Source organism: Erpetoichthys calabaricus, chromosome 1 (assembly GCF_900747795.2).
Source record: "Erpetoichthys calabaricus chromosome 1, fErpCal1.3, whole genome shotgun sequence".
In the NCBI taxonomy this organism is placed as follows: domain Eukaryota; kingdom Metazoa; phylum Chordata; class Cladistia; order Polypteriformes; family Polypteridae; genus Erpetoichthys; species Erpetoichthys calabaricus.
The window spans coordinates 254,671,697-254,693,189 of NC_041394.2; the positions used below are offsets into that span (position 1 = coordinate 254,671,697).

Sequence of the window (21,493 nt, forward strand, 5' to 3'; positions counted from 1 at the left end):
ACACCATCTGATAGAACATCTGCAGCATCTTATTGCAGATGTTGAAGGATGCCTGCCTTCTAAGGAAGTATAGTTGGCTCTGTCTTTTCTTACACAGAGCATCAGTATTGGCAGTCCAGTCCAATTTATCATCCAGCTGCACTCGCAGGTATTTATAGGTCTGCACCCTCTGCAGTCACACAGTCACCTCTGATGATCACGGGGTCCATGAGGGGTCTGGGCCTCCTAAATCCACCACCAGCTCCTTGGTTTTGCTGGTGTTCAGGTGTAGGTGGTTTGAGTCGCACCATTTAACAAAGTCCTTGATTAGGTTCCTATACTCCTCCTCCTGCCCACACCTGATGCAGCCCATGATAGCAGTGTCGTCAGTGAACTTTTGCACGTGGCAGGACTCCGAGTTGTATTGGAAGTCCGATGTATATAGGCTGAACAGGACCGGTGAAAGTCCAGTCCCCTGCGGCGCTCCTGTGCTGCTGACCACAATGTCAGACCTGCAGTTCCCGAGACGCACATACTGAGGTCTGTCTGTAAGATAGTCCACGATCCATGCCACCAGGTATGAATCTACTCCCATCTCTGTCAGCTTGTCCCTAAGGAGCAGAGGTTGGATGGTGTTGAAGGCGCTAGAGAAGTCCAGAAACATAATTCTTACAGCACCACTGCCTCTGTCCAAGTGGGAGAGTGATTGGTGTAGCATGTAGATGATGGCATCCTCCGCTCCCACCTTCTCCTCGTATGCGAACTGCAGAGGGTTGAGGGCGTGACGGACCTGTGGCCTCAGGTGGTGAAGTAGCAGCCACTCCATGGTTTTCATCACATGCGACGTCAGAGTGACAGGCCGGAAGTCATTCAGCTCACTAGGACGTGATACTTTTGGGACTGGGGTGATGCAACATGTTTTCCAAAGCCTCAGGACTCTCCCCTGTTCCAGGCTCAGGTTAAAGATGTGCTGTAGAGTAGTGGTCCCCAACCTTTTTGACAGCAAGGACCACTTTATTAGATGCAAATTTTTCCACGGATCGGTCGGGGGGGGGGGGGCCGTTTTATACACAATTTACATAACATTTCTATTATTATTAAAGTTATTAAGCAGTTCACATACGTTTGCAATCTGAGATTTTTCTTCTTTTTTTGCATATAACAAAGACATATGCTTTACATTTGCCAATCCAACAGATTGCACATCACAAATATTAACACTGCTATCTTTTTTTCGTGTCTGCCGTTTCTATACGATGGTGACAATGAGTTAAATTCCAATGGATGTTTTTCAAATGTTGACAAGTAATAAGCAAAAGGAATCAATGAAAAATACAGACAACAAAAACAGCAAAAAAAAATAAAATAAATAAAAACAGTACGAGGAAAGTTCGAAGAAAGAGATTTTTTTACAATGTTTCTGTTTGGGGATCGTTGTGCAAACGTCACAACTGAGCTGTGACCACAGATCTAACTGCTCTGTGGATGATTCGTTCAAGCATTTCAAGGTCACTTCGTTGTAATGAAAGCATCTGTTGAATGTACTTCGTAGTAACATGATTTCTATAGACTCATGTCATATGGGGAAACTGTCGGGACCATAAAAATACTTTGTTGTAATACTCTCTCACCTCGGTCTCTCTCCTCTCTCTGCACTGCTGCAAAGCTCCACCCACCAAGCGGTCTGAAAAGTCTGAGTGAGTTGCCGTTGCTGGCAGTTCTCTCGCGGCCCGGCTGTCAGACGGCTGCGGACCGGTAGTGGGCCGCGGACCGGGGGTTGGGGACCCCTGCTGTAGAGGACTCCCCAGCCTCAACGCACAGGCCTTCAGCAGTCGTGGCGATACTCCATCTGGACCCGCTGCTTTGCTGGCACAAAGTCTCCTCAGCTCTCTGCTTACCTGGGCTGCTGTAATTGTGGGTTGGGGTAGACTCTCTCCTATGCTGGCATCAGCAGAAGGATGGGTGGAGGGTGCAGTACTCCAAGGTGAGAGTAGGTTAGGGTGGTCAAACCTGTTAAAGAAGTTGTTCATCTGGTTTGCTCTCTCCACGTCTCTCTCGATGGTGGCATGCCGCTTCGAGCTGCAGCCAGTGATGATCTTCATCCCATCCCACACTTCCTTCATGCTGTTATTCTGCAACTTCTGCTCCAGCTTTCTCCTGTACTACTCCTTTGCCGCCCTGAGCTGGATTCTGAGTTCCTTCTGCACGCACTTGAGCTCATGCTGATCACCGCCTTTAACAGCCCTTTTCTTCTGGTTCAAAAGGCCCTTGATGTCACTTGTAATCTATGGCTTGTTGTTAGCATAGCAGCGTACAGTTCTTACTGGAACTACAATGTCCATACAGAAGTTGATGTAGTCAGTAGTGCAGTCAACAACTTCCTCAATGTTCTCACTATGTGATCCCTGCAGGATATCCCGGTCTGTAGTTCCAAAGCAGTCTCTCATAGCCTGCCTCAGGGGACCACTTCCTGAATGAGCGTGTGGTTGTAGGTAGGACCCTCACTCTTGGTTTGTAGTGAGGCTGAAGCAGAACCAGATTATGATCTGCTTTCCAAAGTGCAGGCAGCGGGGTGGCGCTGTATGCGTCTTTAACGTTTGCATACAGTAAATCAATAGTCCTATTTCCCTGGGTGTTACAATCCACATACTGGGAGAGGGCAGGTAATAAATATATAATAAATATATAATAAATAGACTACTGTCTCATCCATTTCTGGTTCCTGCCTTGTACTCAGTGCTACCTGGATAGAATCTGACCCCACCAACCCTATATTGAAATAAGGACATATAGAAAACAAATTAATGTTTTTGCCAAGCACATTCAAGGAAGTTTTTTAAAGGAATTAAACTATAGTGAGTGGTCCTTGTGATGGACTGACACCCAGCCAGTGGCTGTTTCCTGCATTGTGCCTGGAGCTGCTAGGATGTGTAACTGTCCCCCATAAACCTGAATTGGACTAAGTGGGTTAGAGAATTTTATAATATGCTAATTCTATAAACTAGGAATTCTTTGCTAATTACCGTAACATTGTTTTTGGTGATCTCCTTTAATTAATTTTTAATAAAAAAATGTTTGCACTACACTAGACCACCACTCCATTAATTATTTATAGCTTAAATTTAAAAGAATGGGCACCTTTTTAATGGTAGTTAGCATAATTGTATTTTACTAGTGGGCTCTGCCCTCTGCTTGCTTTGCTCGCCAACCCCTGGGGGCGAATACCTGGAGTCTGCTATCTTGCTGCTGAGCCGTTCAAAGGGCTTTGGGGCACTCCTCCATTAGAGTAAGCGATCCATCCATCCATCCATCCATCATCCAACCTGCTATATCCTAACTACAGGGTCACTGGGGTCTACTGGAGCCAATCCCAGCCAACACACAGCGCAAGGCAGAAAACAAACCCCGGGCAGGGTGCTAGCCAATTGCAGGGCTCGCACACACACCAAGCACACACTAGGGTCAATTTAGAATCGTCAATCCACCCAACCTGCATGTTTTTGGACTGTGGGAAGAAGCACCCAGAGGAAAGCCACGCAGACACAGGGAGAACATGCACACTCCACGCATGGAAGACCAGGGAAGCGAACCCAGGTCTCCTAACTGCGAGGTAGCAGCGCTACCCACTGCACCACCGTGCCGCTGTTTGGTTAATCGAATATACAATTTTAAAAGCTTTTTTTTCTTTGGAATTGTTTCAGTTTCATTAGTTGCACTTTTTACTTTAAAGGTTTATTAAAAACAATATATGGAATTACCTTTTCTTCGTCAGCATAAATATACACTTGACCGAATTGTGTATTCTTTGAAATTAAACTTGTCGTTGCTTTAACTGTTGTGGGACGACCTTGCTTTGTCCTGCTATTTTTTCAATTACACCTGGCTTTGATGATTAATCACTTTTTGTTTGCAATAATGAGATCTTTACTATCTTTTTTTTTGATACTATAGCGACTGACGTAATAAAGTGTCACAAAAGTTTTACTTGAACAATCGCCGACTTTGTAACCCCAAGCACAACTGTCTAGCACCCTCTCCAACCCCTCCTCCCCTGGGTCTCACCTCCCCCTTACCGCATCAATCTGTACGCCGCTATCGGTCTTCCATGCTGTACTCCGCCACCCCTCAATCGGACCTATCAGTCACTTAAAACAAAAAAGGCTTCAACCTGCTGGCGAGCTGCCTGTTCTGCTTGTCACATGTCGTTGTTTTAAGAGCCGGGAGCACATTGTGCGTGTCTGCCAAAAGCAATCCAACAGCTGCTTAGTTAGAGGTCTGTGGACTTGTTTTAAATGATGGCTCACTGACTTATCTCGCGTGACGTTGTAAAAACAATAATTGTCCTTTATTTCCGGCCCGGGCGTGGTTAAATCTCTTTCTTGCAAGACGTATAACGCTGCTCCCATTTATGAAGTTCTAATCTTTTAAATCTGAGCCCTATTAGACGTGCTTTGTTTTCAATTCCACTTGTTCTGGGCTGATTATCACTTTCCTTATTTTCTAAATTTGCACCTAGATTATTGTTTTTCGTTTTAGCATTTTTTTCTCTCCACCACATTTGGGTCTCTTTTCTCCGCGCTTTTCTTTCGTCTTCGTTTAGTCGTCGACGTTTCATTTCTACCCTATTCATTTCATTCCTACTGTATTGACCTTATACACTTTATATGCACTGAGAGCCATGGAGCTGTGTGTGCTGCGTGACTGCCTTTACACTACTGATTTTTTTTTCTGACCGTGGTCTTATCTTGTAAGTAGTGCATGTCTTGCACCGTGGCAAGTGTCTTTGGTCTTGCGGGTCTTTAAAATTGTCTTCCGAGAGGATCACGTATCGTAGCCTTGCATTTGCTTTCCATTCCAGGATTTTCTTTTATATATAGAGAGATGGTATATAGAACGGTATGCGGGACGCGACAGAAAGACGGTTTGATCCTTAGTTATTACAGAGAGAAAATTGGTTACTTGAGTATTTCACTACAACTGTCTATTTTAAATACCAATGGATAATAAAATGTAGTAAAAAGTAAAAGTAGAAGTAAAACAGTAAAACGTAATAAAACATAATAAAAAGTAATAAAAAGTTAAATGACATTAATGCCTCATCGTAAACAATATTATGAATTACTTTATCTTATAACTTACATTTTAAAAACATTGCTTTTGCATTTCTGTTCAGTTATTGTCCAACAGTCCTCTTAGCCTGTTGGTAACTCTCTACCAAATCAGGAGATCCCATAGACAGGAGTTCCCATGAAGACCACCTTCTTCAGTCTGACAACTTCCCTCACCTTTGGTGTCCACCATTAGATCCTAGAGTTGCCGCCATGAAATGCTATGTGATGCTCTGTCTGAATTTCAAGCTGGACCTGGCTGGGTTAAGTGGGTTGTCACTTGCCAACAAACACCATCTTCAGGTCTGGCTCCAAAAGTGTGTCCCGATAACCCTATCGCGGGCAGGGTACACTGTTTTTTTTAATGAATACTGTCACAAGGGTCATTTTGAAACATTCATTGTCTGACCTTTCAGCCCAAACCCTTTCACCAAGGGAGACCCTACCAGGAGCACAAAGCTCCAGATGACTTAGTTCTGTGCATCACTAAGGATCATACGCCCCACCACCACGTCAAGGTGATTACGATGACATTCAATGAATTTTCCATCCTATTTATATGCTTTCTGTGTGATCAAACCTTTATTAAAAGTTTCACTGAAACTAATTTTAACATGTTACATTTTGATATATACTGTAACTTAATAATGTATAACCACAGAGCCCCCAGCCAAATGTGTTTGCATGTTTTTGAAATATTTTTTACAATTTAAGATTATAGTATTTCCTTATTGCATAATTATGATGTCTTAAAGTGAATGTAGAGCTGACAAAAATGATTTAGATTTATTGTATTTAATGTAATACTTCGATTCATCTCCTCACTTTCAATATAAGTTCAAAATGAACTTTTCAAATGCAGCATATTCTATGAAACAATGTAGTCTGAGATTTTATCTCTATGATTTCACAATATTTAGAAATCAGGAAAATGTTAGTAGCTGTCAAAAAACTCTGTACCTCAACTTTTGGCTCCTTCCAAGGTGTACAAGGTTATTGATATGTGTAACGTAAGGTTATCATTTAGAGTAAATTTAAGAATGAAATGTAGCCATATTTGGATAAAGCAGCAGCAGCAATTTTCAAAGTTGTAGCTAATGAGAATGTACTCAGATTTCACAAATTACTTGTATGATGCAGATCGAGAAGTGAGAGTGAACAATCTGTAGATTCAAGACTTAAATAAGGAGGATTGTGAAATTAGAAATTACCTAACGACATTACGTATTTTAGTATATTTTAGTCACACTTAATATTAGAACTCTTTACATAGTGAAATAAAAACCTACTTTAAGTTGTCGTGAAAAAGTGAAGTCCAAGTCAATTAATCTGAACTTTGATTCTGTTCTTAACATGTTCCAGATATCTTCTGAATCCATAGTTCCTAAATGCAAATACAAAACTGTTACTTATGAGTAAATTTTAGAGTAATATCTATAATAAATAAAGCATAATCATCCATCCATCCATCCATTATCCAACCCACTATATCCTAACTACAGGGTCACGGGGGTCTGCTGGAGCCAATCCCAGCCAACACAGGGCATAAGGCAGGAAACAAACCCCGGGCAGGGCGGCAGCCCACCACAGGGCATAATCATTAAAAACAAATAAATGATTTAGGGTTGGGCAACATTAATATGTATGTGCAAAAAGGAAAATATATAGGTAGAAATTTCTTCTATCCAAACAAGTATTTGTTATTTCTTCTTATGTTAGAGTGGAATCAGGTTTTAAGAGATTTTCTTCTTGTAAAAATAATACCTTATTAAGAGAAACATTACATTTTATTACATTGTAATTAATTCATACCCAAATATTTTTTTAATAATACTGTATTACATAAATTAAAAACTAAAGTAAGATATGAATTGTTGATAACTTTGCAGTGAAAATCATTAAAAAGTTGACTAAATATTTTGTTTACTGTTATAATATTTTGTCACTTTGAACTGCTCATAAAAAGGATTTTAACCCACAGAAAACTTGTGGTTTTATTTTTGACTGATTAGTTTAGGCTTTCATTGTGTGACTGTCAGGAACCTTTTAATTATTGCGTTGAATTGTGAACACTGATGTGATTTCATGGACGCCATCACATTGTGTGTAGCCCCTAATTGCCCACTAGTCACATGGTTTGCAACCTGTGTCGTCACTGCACAACCTGTATAAGAAATGGCAGCATGTTCAATAATTTGCCTGAACAATGGATTCAAATTCAAAACCTGTAAAGCAAAGAATAACTTCTTTTGTTTGTATTAGTTTCCCGCTTGTGAGTTTTGGATATCATCTTGGTTATGGTTTATTAGGGACTCTTAATCCATTTGTTTTGACTTTTGTCTCGTTTCTGACAGTCCTTTCAGATATTCTGTGCTTCCTAAATCCACCATGAACGTAACAGGTAACATACTCATAGAAACTGAAAGACACTGAGGGTCAGAGGACACTGGATGTTTCAGAGATTAAAAACACTTGTTTTCTGATCACTGAGCCAAGTCGCGATTTTCACAAGAAAATCAGTTTAGTTTAAGTTGACTTGTAAATTTATAAAGAAAATCAAACATTTGTTGTGGAAACTGAATGCATTTAAAGGTTTCTGGTGGTATTCAATATCTTTTCTTTATGGTCACATAGAAAAAATATGTTTGCATCTCCGTGCTTCTCTTTTGCTGTTAAACAGGCCAGAACACGTTCATACCACATGTAGTATGAATTCTTCTAACGTCTCAGACTGGTTGATAGCATTCAGTTTCATCTATGGAGTATGAACACCAGGCCGGCTGGGCTGAATGGCCTGTTCTTGTTAAAACCCTTCTACTGCTGTTAGTAAAAGGTGCTGTGGATATTTGATAACTTTGATACTGTGAACATAGACATTGTCACACAAGTGCAATTGGGAGGCAGCTAAAGGGCCTGAATAATAGTAGTTCTACGCCAGACCAGGGGGTGGTGAGGTGCACTGACTTTCTCTCTGAATCCTCTGCAGACCATCCACGGGAAATCCCGCCAGGTTCCGGCTCCACTGACGACGTCACTTTCATTTTCCGCCCCCCACTGATGACATCACTTCCGTTTCCGGGCCAACCGATGATGGCACTTCCGTGTCCGGGGGTGGGGGTGGGGTCACTGATGACATCACTTTCTGGTCAACCCCCTGATGATGTCACTTCTGGTTCCGTGCCCACTGATGACGTCACTTCCTGTCATGGCCTTTACAACCTTAAGATCAGTTCTGTTTTGGACTCAGACCTGTGAACATCTCACAAGCTAATTTACCCATTTTGCAGTCAGGCCACAATATACGGGTGGCTTCCCCAAACCTTTTTGATGTCTTTCGACTCTTATTGTGACAACATATATGGCTAAGGCTGTCTATGTGTGGCTTTTTATTGCCTGAAAGTGCTGGATCTGTGACCCTGACAATCACATGGCTGTTATTTGTCTTGCATTATTTCTCTGAGATGATTTCATAGCTCAAAGGGTTCGATGAGCATCTTTGCTGGTGTACCTCAAGCTCTCTATTAGTGCTTAACTTCTCCGAGTAGGATGAATGCATAAACAATGATTTTCTAAAGTCTTTTTCTAAATATGCTTTCAAATCTTGCATGAAGGACCAAGCCCGTTCATCTTCCTTTGTCTTTATATTTGTTGTGTTTCTTGCCAACTCATGAAATTCAAAGCTAACTATTCCAATTCAGGGGCCTGGCCTATTAAAACCAGAAAGAAGGTGTCAACCACTCAGGTGATGTTGAACAATCTTATCATGTGCATGCTTCAGAAGAACAGAAGGATTCACAGAAATGATTACCCCCTGCTTAGCACCAAGCAAGAGCATGATACATAAATTGACCAGTGGCACAAGAGAATACAGGGAGTAAACCTAAAGCATGGCATACTACAGAGCAATCAAGTGAATCGGGCTCACATCTTGTCTCTTACTACTTGAGGTATGTACATAAAGTGGAACCCAGTGTTAATCTAGATATTTAAATTAAACAAGGGTGAAGGTGGAACACTGTCCTTGAAATAAGGTTTTATTTTCATGATTAATCTCTCAGCTTTATCATTTTTTAAAGGGAGAGGATGTTACATTTTCTTGAAAATTTCGTACTGCATGGTCAGAGAACATTGGTAAATTGTATGTTGGCCACTGACATCTCCAAAGTTTATAAACAGCCAGTCAAAATCAGTTAGACTTTTGCATATAAGAAAGCTTTTCTTTCATAAATGCATAGCACGTTCAATAAATAGTTTTGTGTGTAGCACACTGGCATCCTGAAATGCATTATATACATAAGATCTGCAAAGTATGGCAAACCTGCATGCAAAATAAAAAAACATATCTTAGAAACAGTAATATAAAAAAATCAATCCTTTGGTGTGCAAATGTGGCACTTGGTGCCACGGCCCACCTGCCAAGTTGATTTGCCTGCCTAAGGTAAAGTCATCCCTGATGGAGGATCACAGGAATTGTGGGGTAGAGGGGTCCTTTCATCGGATTGGCTGGTCCAACACTGTCTCAGCTGTGGAATGGCCAAAAGGGGGAAGCAGCTTGATGGCTGAGGTCTCCAGGACTCTAAACAAATCCAAATCATATTATGGGATATCATCTACTGTTAAATTCTGCTCCGTACTTGTAAAGTTTTTATTTTTATACTGTATTGAGGATTTGTTCTGTTCTGTGTATTGTATTGTATTGTATTGTATTGTACTGTATTGTATTGACCCCCTTCTTTTTGACACCCACTGCACGTTCAACCTACCTGGAAAGGGGTCTCTCTTTGAACTGCCTTTCCATAGGTTTCTCCCATTTTTCCCTACAAGTCAAGGCTGGGGGGGCTGTCAAGAGGCAGGGCCTGTTAAAGCCCATTGCGGCACTTCTTGTGTGATTTTGGGCTATACAAAAATAAATTGTATTGTATTATAATTGTATTGTATTGTGCCTTAACATACACTAGAGCTGAAAAAATGGTCCTTTTAATTTTTTTCCTCTTAATATTTTTTTTTAAATCAAGGCTTAATGTTATGTCATTTTGATATGTTTAAGTTGGCCTTCTTTATTAAGATTCTGAATCAGGTCTTACCAGACTGAGACAGGTATATACTGTATATATATTGACCAAGTTGGAATTTTGTTATTCAGCTCTCCTAAAGAGCAAAGCATTATGGTAATTGTGCCACGGCACACATATTTACAAAGCCACCATATGTGTGCAGGGTAATTGCAGATCATGTTATAGTTAAAATGCAGTGTTTCTGATTTGGCAATATTTTATACAGGAGCATCTAATCTGGATAGAACAAAGACTACATGTGCCTATTGTTGAAATCTCTTAACATTGTGCAGTTGTGCTACCCTTATTGCCGTTAGTCTTTTATTGTTGCATAGCAAAAAAAAAATACTTTAAATTGACAATGCCATTTTAGTGGCCCCAGCACATTACATAACTGACTATCTTCTATTAAAAGTTCTAGCTCCAAGACTGCCTTCCCTTTCCAAAGCACACCAGGGTACTTAAACTCCCCTTCTAAATGTCTCTGTTACCACAAAACACCAGAATAAAAGTACAATATGTTGAAGGCACTTGACAGATCTTCAAAACCTTTAGCATTGCTCTCACATACAGTTTGTGGACCTGCCAAGTGAATGAACATGAAGGTCCCCCGTGCCCTTAAATACAGGAGCATAGTCTTCTTAAATATTCATGTAAAAAATAGGGACCCCAAAGAACACTACTTGCTGACCCAGGAAACAGTATGTGAAGCTACCTTCTCCTAATAGTACACCATTTAGGTTTCCATGTTCTGAGACTTTGTATCTCCTGACAATACTTAACATATGCCAGTTCCTTCTCAGAACTTTTACTTTACCTCTCCGTCGTGTTCTTTTGGGGCTTCACAGACCAGGCAGTTTCCTGATATTCCCAGATGATGTTTTCCCTTGATAGTTCTTTTTGGATAAAAAATTATCATGCCAAAATATTTATCAAATTTACATTTCCATGTCACTTGGCATGTTAGCATAATGGGTATTACTACCACTGCACATACCCATGGATCCCTGGATCTGCCAACAGAGATGGTGTCCATTTGGGGTTGGCAAGTTCACTACATGTCTGTATAGGGTTTCCTCCACTAGCCCTAGGAAATGGCAGGTTTGGTTAACTAGACTTTCCAAATTGTCCTTGTGGTTATATGTGTGACTGTGCCTGCAAAAGGCTGTTTACCTGTGCCATACCAAGTGTGACCAAGATCTGGCCGCCTCGTCTCTGAATTGCATTAAGTGGGTTTGAGAATGTTATGCTATGTTACACTATGTTGCATTTACAAGAAAATGAACACATCCTGAACAGTTATTGACCAACTATATAATAGTTATAAGACATATATAATATCCTAGTCTGTGTTTTAAAGATAAATATTATGCAGTTATGTTTTTGAAACTGTGTACCACACACAAAAAGTGGTTTAAAAATCAGAGTAAAAACACTATACAGGTGCTGGTCATAATTAGAATATTATGACAAAGTTGATTTATTTCAGTAATTCCATTCAAAAAGTGAAACTTGTATATTAGATTCATTCATTACACACAGACTGATGTATTTCAAATGTTTATTTCTTTTAGTGTTGATGATTATAACTGACAACTAATGAAAGTCCCAAATTCAGTATCTCGGAAAATTAGAATATTGTGAAAAGGTTCAATATTGAAGACACCTGGTGCCACACTCTAATCAGCTAATTAACTCAAAACACCTGCAAAAGCCTTTAAATGGTCTCTCAGTCTAGTTCTGTAGGCTACACAATCATGGGGAAGACTGCTGACTTGACAGTTGTCCAAAAGACGACCATTGACACCTTGCACAAGGAGGGCAAGACACAAAAGGTCATTGCTAAAGAGGCTGGCTGTTCACAGAGCTCTGTGTCCAAGCACATTAATAGAGAGGCGAAGGAAAGGACAAGATGTGGTAGAAAAAAGTGTACAAGCAATAGGGATAACCGCACCCTGGAGAGGATTGTGAAACAAAACCCATTCAAAAATGTGGGGGAGATTCACAAAGAGTGGACTGCAGCTGGAGTCAGTGCTTCAAGAACCACCACGCACAGACGTATGCAAGACATGGGTTTCAGCTGTCGCATTCCTTGTGTCAAGCCACTCTTGAACAAGAGACAGCGTCAGAAGCGTCTCGCCTGGGCTAAAGACAAAAAGGACTGGACTGCTGCTGAGTGGTCCAAAGTTATGTTCTCTGATGAAAGTAAATTTTGCATTTCCTTTGAAAATCAAGGTCCCAGAGTCTGAAAGAAGAGAGGAGAGGCACAGAATCCACGTTGCGTGAGGTCCAGTATAAAGTTTCCACAGTCAGTGATGGTTTGGGGTGCCATGTCATCTGCTGGTGTTGGTCCATTGTGTTTTCTGAGGTCCAAGGTCAACGCAGCCATCTACCAGGAAGTTTTAGAGCACTTCATGCTTCCTGCTGTTGACGAACTTTATGGAGATGCAGATTTCATTTTCCAACAGGACCTGGCACCTGCACACAGTGCCAAAGCTACCAGTACCTGGTTTAAGGACCATGGTATCCCTGTTCTTGATTGGCCAGCAAACTCGCCTGACCTTAACCCCATAGAAAGTCTATGGGGTATTGTGAAGAGGAAGATGCAATACGCCAGACCCAACAATTCAGAAGAGCTGAAGGCCACTATCAGAGCAACATGGGCTCTCATAACACCTGAGCAGTGCCACAGACTGATCGACTCCATGCCACGCCGCATTACTGCAGTAATCCAGGCCAAAGGAGCCCCAACTAAATATTGAGTGCTGTACATGCTCATACTTTTCATGTTCATACCTTTCAGTTGGCCAACATTTCTAAAAATCCTTTTTTTGCATTGGTCTTAATCGATATTCTAATTTTCCAAGATACTGAATTTGGGACTTTCATTAGTTGTCAGTTATAATCATCAAAATTAAAAGAAATAAACATTTGAAATACATCAGTCTGTGTGTAATGAATGAATCTAATATACAAGTTTCACTTTTTGAATGGAATTACTGAAATAAATCAACTTTGTCATGATATTCTAATTTTATGACCAGCACCTGTACAAGTCATCAAGCTCTGCAAATTTTACTACTTATGTAAAATCAATAATAATAATAATGGTCTTACCTTCAAATAGTTTATACATCTGTTTCACTTTGGCAGAAGCATCACGCTGCACAATAGTTGGGTGCAGAAAATCCTCAGCTCTGTCTTTCCCTAAATGACTGTAGAAATAAACATTACTGCCTTGGAGTTGTCCAGCAGCTATGACTTACCATGGCCAACTGAAAAAGTGATTCTGACTAGCAGCTACTGTATATATCAACTTTTCAATAGATCTATGAAGAAATAGATTTCCATTTTACATTGAAAAGAAAACTGTACTTAATTATTGTAAAAAATATCGAATGATGAACAGCAAATATTTCAGGGCAGTTTTTTGAATAAACATTCCTACTTTTGTAATTAATCTGACTTTATAACAATGTGATTATTTAAATTCTTCATTTAATTTTCCTCTGCCAAAGGAGATACAGCCCAGCATTTCAAATGTTGACCTTGTCCATGGTGCACCAAGCAACACAAGACATGTAAGGCCTAGTGGCCCAGGCCCAGCTGGTTACTCTGGATCAAGAACCATGCTGTACTTTTTGGTTTACAGTATTTACTGGCACTCACACCCAAAAGGCAGCCCTGGATGACAAACCTCTCTTATATTGTGTGAAGCACACTCTTTGGTACCTTTGTGATAAAAAGAGAAAAGATATCAACCCAGGATTGTGGCAGGCTTATTCACAGCCAGCTTTGAGAGTGGAGCCACTTTGGACAGCCTGGAAGAAAATTCTCCTCCACTTCCACACCTTCCTCCCTTAAAGGACTAACATTTACTCAGGACCCCCCTGCCCCACCCCAACTAGAAGTATGCACATATTTCATCTGGTGACTTATAACTCCTGGTGTTGCACAGCAAGCTTTATTGTCAGGTAACTTTTTTAATATGGACATGTTACTTACAAGGTGCCTCATCCCAAGTTCTAAGCGTGTGAATAGTGTGTGTTTATTTTTATTTGGATTTAAAAATTTTCAATCATAACATGTAACGCTCACATTGAATTGACTTTAAAAGTAAAATGCATGTACACTAGGTCTATGAACTGCAGAGATGAAAATAAATCTGTAAACACAATAAACGGAAAAGATTTCTTATGGAATGCATGTGGAGTAACTCTACTTGATGATTTCACCAGAATTCTCATCCCTGTAAAAAGACACTTAAATCACCCAAGTTTTGGAGCTGGCTCATTCTGGTTCTCTCTTTTTTGCTTTGCACCCGTCCCCACCATAACCTTTCATCTACAGGGGAGGAGCGAAAGCTTTACATTTTTCAAACATTTCAATCTACGGTTTTCATCACATCTTGTCATTGATACAAAACATTGACATCTCGATGATGGCTGTCTGTCTGTGTGTGTGTGTATGTGTGTGTGTGTGTGCATGTGTGTGTGTGTGTGTGTGTGTGTGTGTGTCACAGTTTTTTGAAGATGGTCTAGAGCTAAAATAGCTGGACGGAAAAAAATACGAAACTCAAAACTTGAGCCTGTTATGAGATAACAATGTGCGGATTAGTTTTTCAGCCAAAGTGTGCAAGAGAAAGAGGCACTCTAGGGGAACCCTCAAATACTGCAATTCTGCAATTAATTATGAATTCTTCTCGTCAATTGCTATCGTAATGACCTATTTTATGATCATAAAGATAATTACTCAAATGTTATAGAGTAGTTCAGGTAATTTGGTTCCTAGGGCGTAAAATTTAATGACGTTATTTGTGTAGGTTTTATTTCAATAGGAAATTGACAGTAATCTGTTACATACAAGTTCAGAGTTACTGAAAATTTTATCTTAATTGTTAGCAGGGAAAACTGCAGGTTTAGACAAGTGAAAAGGTTCTCTAGGGTTATAGTTAAAATTGTGAAATAAATGAACCATACAGGTGATTTCTAAAAGCCTGTTTTGTTTCTGAAGATGCCCAGAACACACTTCACTTGGTTGACGGTGAATGCATACAGTGCTAAATCTCAACATACAGAAGGATGTATTTGTGTGATGCGTATCACACACTGCAGATCTTACTGTAATATTTAAGAGATGTCAATCAGATGCTAATGAAGTCGTCCTGTTACCTGTATAGAAACTGTACATATAATGGAATCTCCTCCTCAGAAACAGGACCAGCCTTATTTTCATCTTCGTTTTCCAAGTTTTCTTTTTTACGCTCATAAATAGGTTCAAGGTCAGATTCTGGAACTGCTGTAGACCCCCATCGTTTTTTACAAGTAGACTCATCTCCATTACTTTGTTTTGTTAGTCTCTGGAATGCATCTTCCTGAGCTGAAAGAGCATGATAGGTAAAAACACATGAATGTAATTATTCATTTTCTTTCAGAAGAAGTCAGTCACTATGTAGATATTGTACCCTGTTTTAACATGGGCACATGTCTTAAACTATGAAAGGAGGCCTTAGAATGACTAGTTTAGTCAAAAAAACAGGAAAGTTTAATATAAATTGGAGACAAAGTAGAGATGATAGCTGTACAGTCCATCCATCCATCCATCCATTATCCAACCCACTACAGTATATCCTAACTACAGGGTTACGGGGGTCTGCTGGAGCCAATCTCAGCCAACACAGGGCACAAGGCAGGAAACAAACTCCGGGGAGTGCGCCAGCCCACAACAGAGCTGTAGAGTCAAGAAGTATAATTCTTATTCTTAATGGAAGCCGAACAGCAATGTTTAGTTTATATACATGTAAATATAATTTCCTCTAGCTAGAAGAACCGAGTATAGTAACATTTTATTAACAGATTTACCAACTCATTAGTTTGCTGTTTTCCATGATTTAAAATCACATCATCAATGATCCTAACTGGAATTTTGAACTAAGAACATACAAGTCCAGTTTTTAAATCACTTCACTCGGTTCCACTTACATTTAGAGCCAATTTTTCATCCTTTATAAAAATGCTTTAACCATCACCCCACTTAGAGAACTTCTTGTTTATTAAGTACTTCAGAGTATGCAACAATCACAAAATGTGGGCCTTCTAAAAACGTCCAGGATAAGCTAGTGTATGAGTCCAAATCTTTAAATATAAAATCAAAAATGAATTAACTGCTAATATTAATATTTCTCAAAATGCCTTGTGTTGTTGTGCCAATGAGTGCGTCAATGTGACAAAAAGTTTGCTATGAATGTTCTGCAGTGTTTTAGGAAAGGTCATCTTTATTAAAGCACACTTTTATGACATTTAGTATGTCTCTATTAATTATTAACATTATTTTGTTAACACTATTGCTACTACCATGTAACCAGATGTTACACAACAAATGATATCATGACGCCAGTGGTATTTACGATAGAGGGACCTGTCTTCCAACATCCAAATGTTTGGATAATTAGGAATAATATATGGTCACGTTTGGGTGACATTTCAGGCCTCTGCTTTGTTAACCTGACTTTTGACTTGTACTTGAAATATTTCTTTTGCACTATTATATTGCTTTAAGGATTGTGTTTTATTCTGTGTATTGCATTGTATTTAGCCCTTTTTTTTGACACCCACTGCACGCTCAACCTACCTGGAAAGGGGTCTCTCTTTGAACTGCCTTTCCCAAGGGTCCTTCCATTTTTACTCTACAAGGTTTTTCTTTGTCTTCTTAGAGTGAGTCAAGGCTGGGGGGCTGTCAAAAGGCAAGGCCTGTTAAAGCCCATTGCTGCACTTCTTGTGTGATTTGGGGCTATACAATAATAAATTGTATTGTATTGTATTTTGACTTGTCTTTGTTTGTTTTTGGTTTAACACAAGTGATTCCTGCTTAAAACAGTTTGGCTTTGTTTAGGACTCTCCTTTTGGCTTTCCTCTTTAAATTGTATTCATATCTTGATCCATATAACTACTTTGTCCCTGGACGAACATGTTTCCACCTTGGTCAATGTGTTCTTTAAAGCAGCATTGGGAATTCATTAATGATTAGACTTTGAATTTCAAAGATAGGACATATTGGAACAAGAAAACAAGCTACACCAGCAAGCAATTTGTTTTTTAGATTTTACTTTTTATGGTTTTAAAATTTCCCCTCATGAAAGTCTTTGCTTTCTGTTGTACCCCTTTTGTTTTTGGTGTTAAGAGTCTGCTTTTGACTTTTAGCCATTTTATTTTTGCATCCATTCTGTAATTGTTTTCCCCAACTCCCTTCTTTTTATTGTAGCATACATTTGTGTGTTTTTTGGTAAACTTGCCCCAATTTCTTTGCCCATAAATGTCTGTTTAGGGCACGGGTGTCGAACTCTGGGCCTGGAGGGCCGCAGTGGCTGCACCCTTTTCTTAATCAGTGACCAGTTTGCACTGCTAATTAACTTATTTTCCCTTCATTTTAATAACCTTGTTTTTAAGGATTTAGTCCTCTGAATTTATTCTTTTTTTTGTTAAATGACAGCCAAACAGAAATGAGATTTAAAGTGAGCCAACAAATGACAAGCTGAGTTGAGTCTGGCCTCAAACTCCATTTCATTTCAACAGATGACCAGCTAAATTGGGACTTCAAACTCAACCAATTTCACTCCAATCAGTCTCTTAATTAGAAGCCGATTCTGGCTGTTAATTAAACTTGTTATTTAATTCCATGACTTGTTGCTGCTCTCATTCTGCCACAACACACATTTCCAAAACTGTTGATTTTCTGTTTTTGCTAAGAACACCATCAAGATGTTTTGGTGACCTGAGAGATCAGCCTTACTGAGACCTTCACCTTTCTTTATTTTCAGATATTGCGTGATGGGCACAAATGAGCTGGTCATGTGGCGGCTTGTTTTGTGTCTCATTATTGTTTGGCTGCTAGTTAAGGAAAAAGAAACAACTAAGGGGTCAAGTTAATTAAAACTAAGGCAAAATAAATTAATTAGCAGCAAAAACTGCTCACTAATTAAGAAGATGGTTAGAATGAAAACCTGCAGCCACTGCGATCCTCCTGGACTGGAGTTTGACACCCCTGGTTTAGGGCTTTCGGGTATAAACTGGCAGCACTATTTAAGCCCCCTGTTGCCATTAACGTGGTGCTGTGGCATTAGTGCTATGCTTTGCTGTTAGGCTCCCTTTTGTGCTGCCCTTCTTTTAACGTTGTTGGTGTTTTGACATTTTTCACCTGGATTTACTTTATTTTATTAAGATGTTTTGAAAATTATTATTGGTTAGCTGACTTGGTTTTGTCTTTTATTGGATTACTTTTTCTCCTCTGTTCCTTTCTTTTGTATCTTGAAATTCCCTTGAATATTTTTTATTTAGTTTTGATATTTTGTGCACTGAAGTAGTTTCTGATTAATTAATTTTTTTTATTTTATTGATTTTATTGAGATCACGCAACATTCCATACAAATAAATACATTTTTACAAAAATAGGATTGAAAACAAATCAACCCCCACCCCTTTATTAATTAAATTTTTAATTTTGTTTCATTTTTCGGATTGCCTTTGGATTCTCCTTATTTAATTGAAATACTTAAATAAATGTTAATAATTTGGTCTTGGACATGCTATTTTTGTACATATTTGGCCTTCTTCTTTAGATAATATTATAACACTTGCTAATTGAGTTTACCTAGTGTGTTCTGAACAGGCATTTCTGAGTATGCTTTTGGAATTCCTCTTTAACTTATGCCATAAATATTTTGTTACACCTTATTGTAATTTAGATAAATAAATAAAAATCTGTATTTGAAATTCTACTGTCTGCCTGTCTGATAACACAAACTGGTTCTGTCAGTTTACCATTACGTAGATGGCTTATGTCAGAATGAAAAAGAAATGTAACAGTGTATAGGCACAAAGTACAAGTGCAGTACTGTATATAAATACATTAAGATGAATGTTAAATCAAATCACCGTCATGTTAAACGTTATAGACTACAGAAGTTGGCTATTTAATTAGAGAAAATGATTACGTAATGTTATTTGACTTTCACACTGGACCTGCAGTTCACCATAATCCCACTTACTCCACTCTTTATCTCCTGCACAGTGTAAAGCAAAAGTGCTATCTTTGCATTGAGAGCTCAAAATGAAGCATTCAGAAAAACAGAATATTTTGAATGGGGTGTCTACTGATTTGGAGAAAGTTCCATAGAGTGCCATGTCAATAGGTCTGGTGATGCATGAGAGAGAGAAAGAGAGGCCAGTCCAAGCTGTCACGGATGTGGACCCTCATGTACTTGTAGGAGTGGACCACCTCTGCATGCCCTCCTTGAATAGTTGACTGGACATAGAGATTCTTAGGTGCGGTGAAAGTCAATAAACAGCTCCTTAGGTTTGCTGATGTTAAGTTGTTGACAATTCTTTCTGCATCAAGAAACAAACTTCTCTACCTGACTCCTATACTCTGCCTTATAGTCGTTATATGCACATTCTATAAATGCAGAGTTATCAGAGATTTTCTGCAAGTGACACAACCTAGTATTGTATTAAAAGTCAAAGGTGTACACAGATTGCAGCAGTGAGAGACTCAAGCTGATCAATTACATGTAGCATTTTAATACAGTAGCTAGTAGACCATGTTAGCACTTTATACTGCGTGGCTGTGAAAGCACTGCCCCAGTAAATAGCAGGGACTGGTGCAACTTAGAAATGAAGGAATAGCAATTTAAAAAGGGGGAAAGTTGATTTTCCATTCAGGATTTTGGCAAATTTCTGCCACATATGTCCTAAGTGTTATTTGTTGATTTGCATTGTCTTTGAATATTTTGATCACTGTGGAAGGCCTTATAAAAATAAAATTTAATTGACTGATGAATCATCCTAGATCCTGAACCTGAATCACCCGCCAGAATAAATAAACCATGGACTTCATCAACAAGAAAGTATGTTACTGTCACCACTTGACGCTGAACAACAGTCGGCTGTATGCTCACAGTGTGGACCCTGAGCGCATCATTTAAAGGGCCACTGCTCTGCTTGTTTGTGAACAGCAGTATTGTGCGCTGCAGCCACTTCTGATAAAAACAACGAAATGCATGTCAAAGTTTAGCAAATTTATTTTGCAGTACTTTGTGATTAGTTAATGTTTTTCATTGTACAAAATATGGCTTCAACATTTCCAGCTACAGCATCTGCCCATTCATTTAGAGCTTCCTTATCTCAGTCCCTCTAACAAAAGGCCTTATGTGAGACACTTGATTCTGTTGATGTTTCAAATGTCTTCAGAATCCTTTATGGTGCAATAATGTTAAAATAAAAGGCTCTATACAATGTAGACAAAAACAGGAATGGTAAAATACAATGTCTGCTTGAAAAGACAACAAAGAGACTAAAAGGCAAATGAAACAATGACAGCCTGGCACCGCTAAGAACACCATGATAAGCTGTCAGCTACAAAGTAAACTGAAGATCTGCCAAACCGCTTGTCCTTCCTTGTTGGCGGCCAGAACACACCACATGGCTTTGATTGTTACGGTAGAGACAGAAACTAAGATGACTCTGTTTACTTTGGACTGTATTTCTTTTTCTTTTTTCAAGCAGTGTTTATTCTGAAGAATAGATGTAGAGGTGACCATTTATTATTTTAACCTTATAAACATAGCCTGTAACAAATGTTAAGCAACTCAAAAACATAAAGTAATACTTTTTAAAAACCAGACTTATATTACCGGTAAGTTAAAAATGTATTAAAAAGTAAAAAATATGTCTCTCATACATCACTCATAAAATAAAAGATTTTAAGAAGTGTTTTTTGAAAGTTGATTGATGAAAAGCACCCACGCTTTTATTTTACGAGTGATATATGACAGACATATTTTTCATTTTTTAGTGCATTTTTTAACTTAATATAGGCGTGGTTTTTAAAAAGTATTTTTTTATATATATATTATTTTCAACTTTTTAGTCTTGGGTTTGTTTTACTATAATTTTGTAATCAATATTTTAACACTGCCTTTAATATTTCTATCCGTTACTAGCACCATCTATTGGTGAAATCTTTAACTATTCTTCATATGAAAATTTCATTTCTTAATTAACATGGATTAATTGATCAATTAGTGAAACTGATTATTGATTCATGTATTGACATTGGAAGTGAATAAGTGTGCAAAATTTCAAGTCATTTGGACAATAGGAAATGGGTTAAATATCAATTACAAGATTTGTACCAGCAAACAGGTGAAGTTAAAATAAGCGTGGTAAAAACAAGATATATTCTGACATTAATAACATTTCTTAATAATGTGTAACTGTATTAATTTAAAACACATTCATGTTCATCATCACACAGATAAAATTCCTAGTCTGCTCAACGCTCATTTTACTTAATGCT

General features: G+C 38.8%; 1 protein-coding gene across 1 annotated transcript in view; it reads right to left on the reverse strand.

Annotated features, from left to right (window-relative positions):
• The window catches only part of LOC127528736 (uncharacterized), a 129,307-nt gene that overhangs the window by 19,590 nt on the left and 88,224 nt on the right, over positions 1-21,493 (reverse strand). The window contains exons 2-4 of the mRNA XM_051929467.1: positions 15,313-15,520; positions 13,259-13,356; positions 6,377-6,471 (exon numbers count right to left, since the gene is read on the reverse strand). Coding sequence (XP_051785427.1) covers positions 6,377-6,471; positions 13,259-13,356; positions 15,313-15,520 — 401 coding nt within the window. The remainder of the gene's footprint in view (positions 1-6,376; positions 6,472-13,258; positions 13,357-15,312; positions 15,521-21,493) is intronic.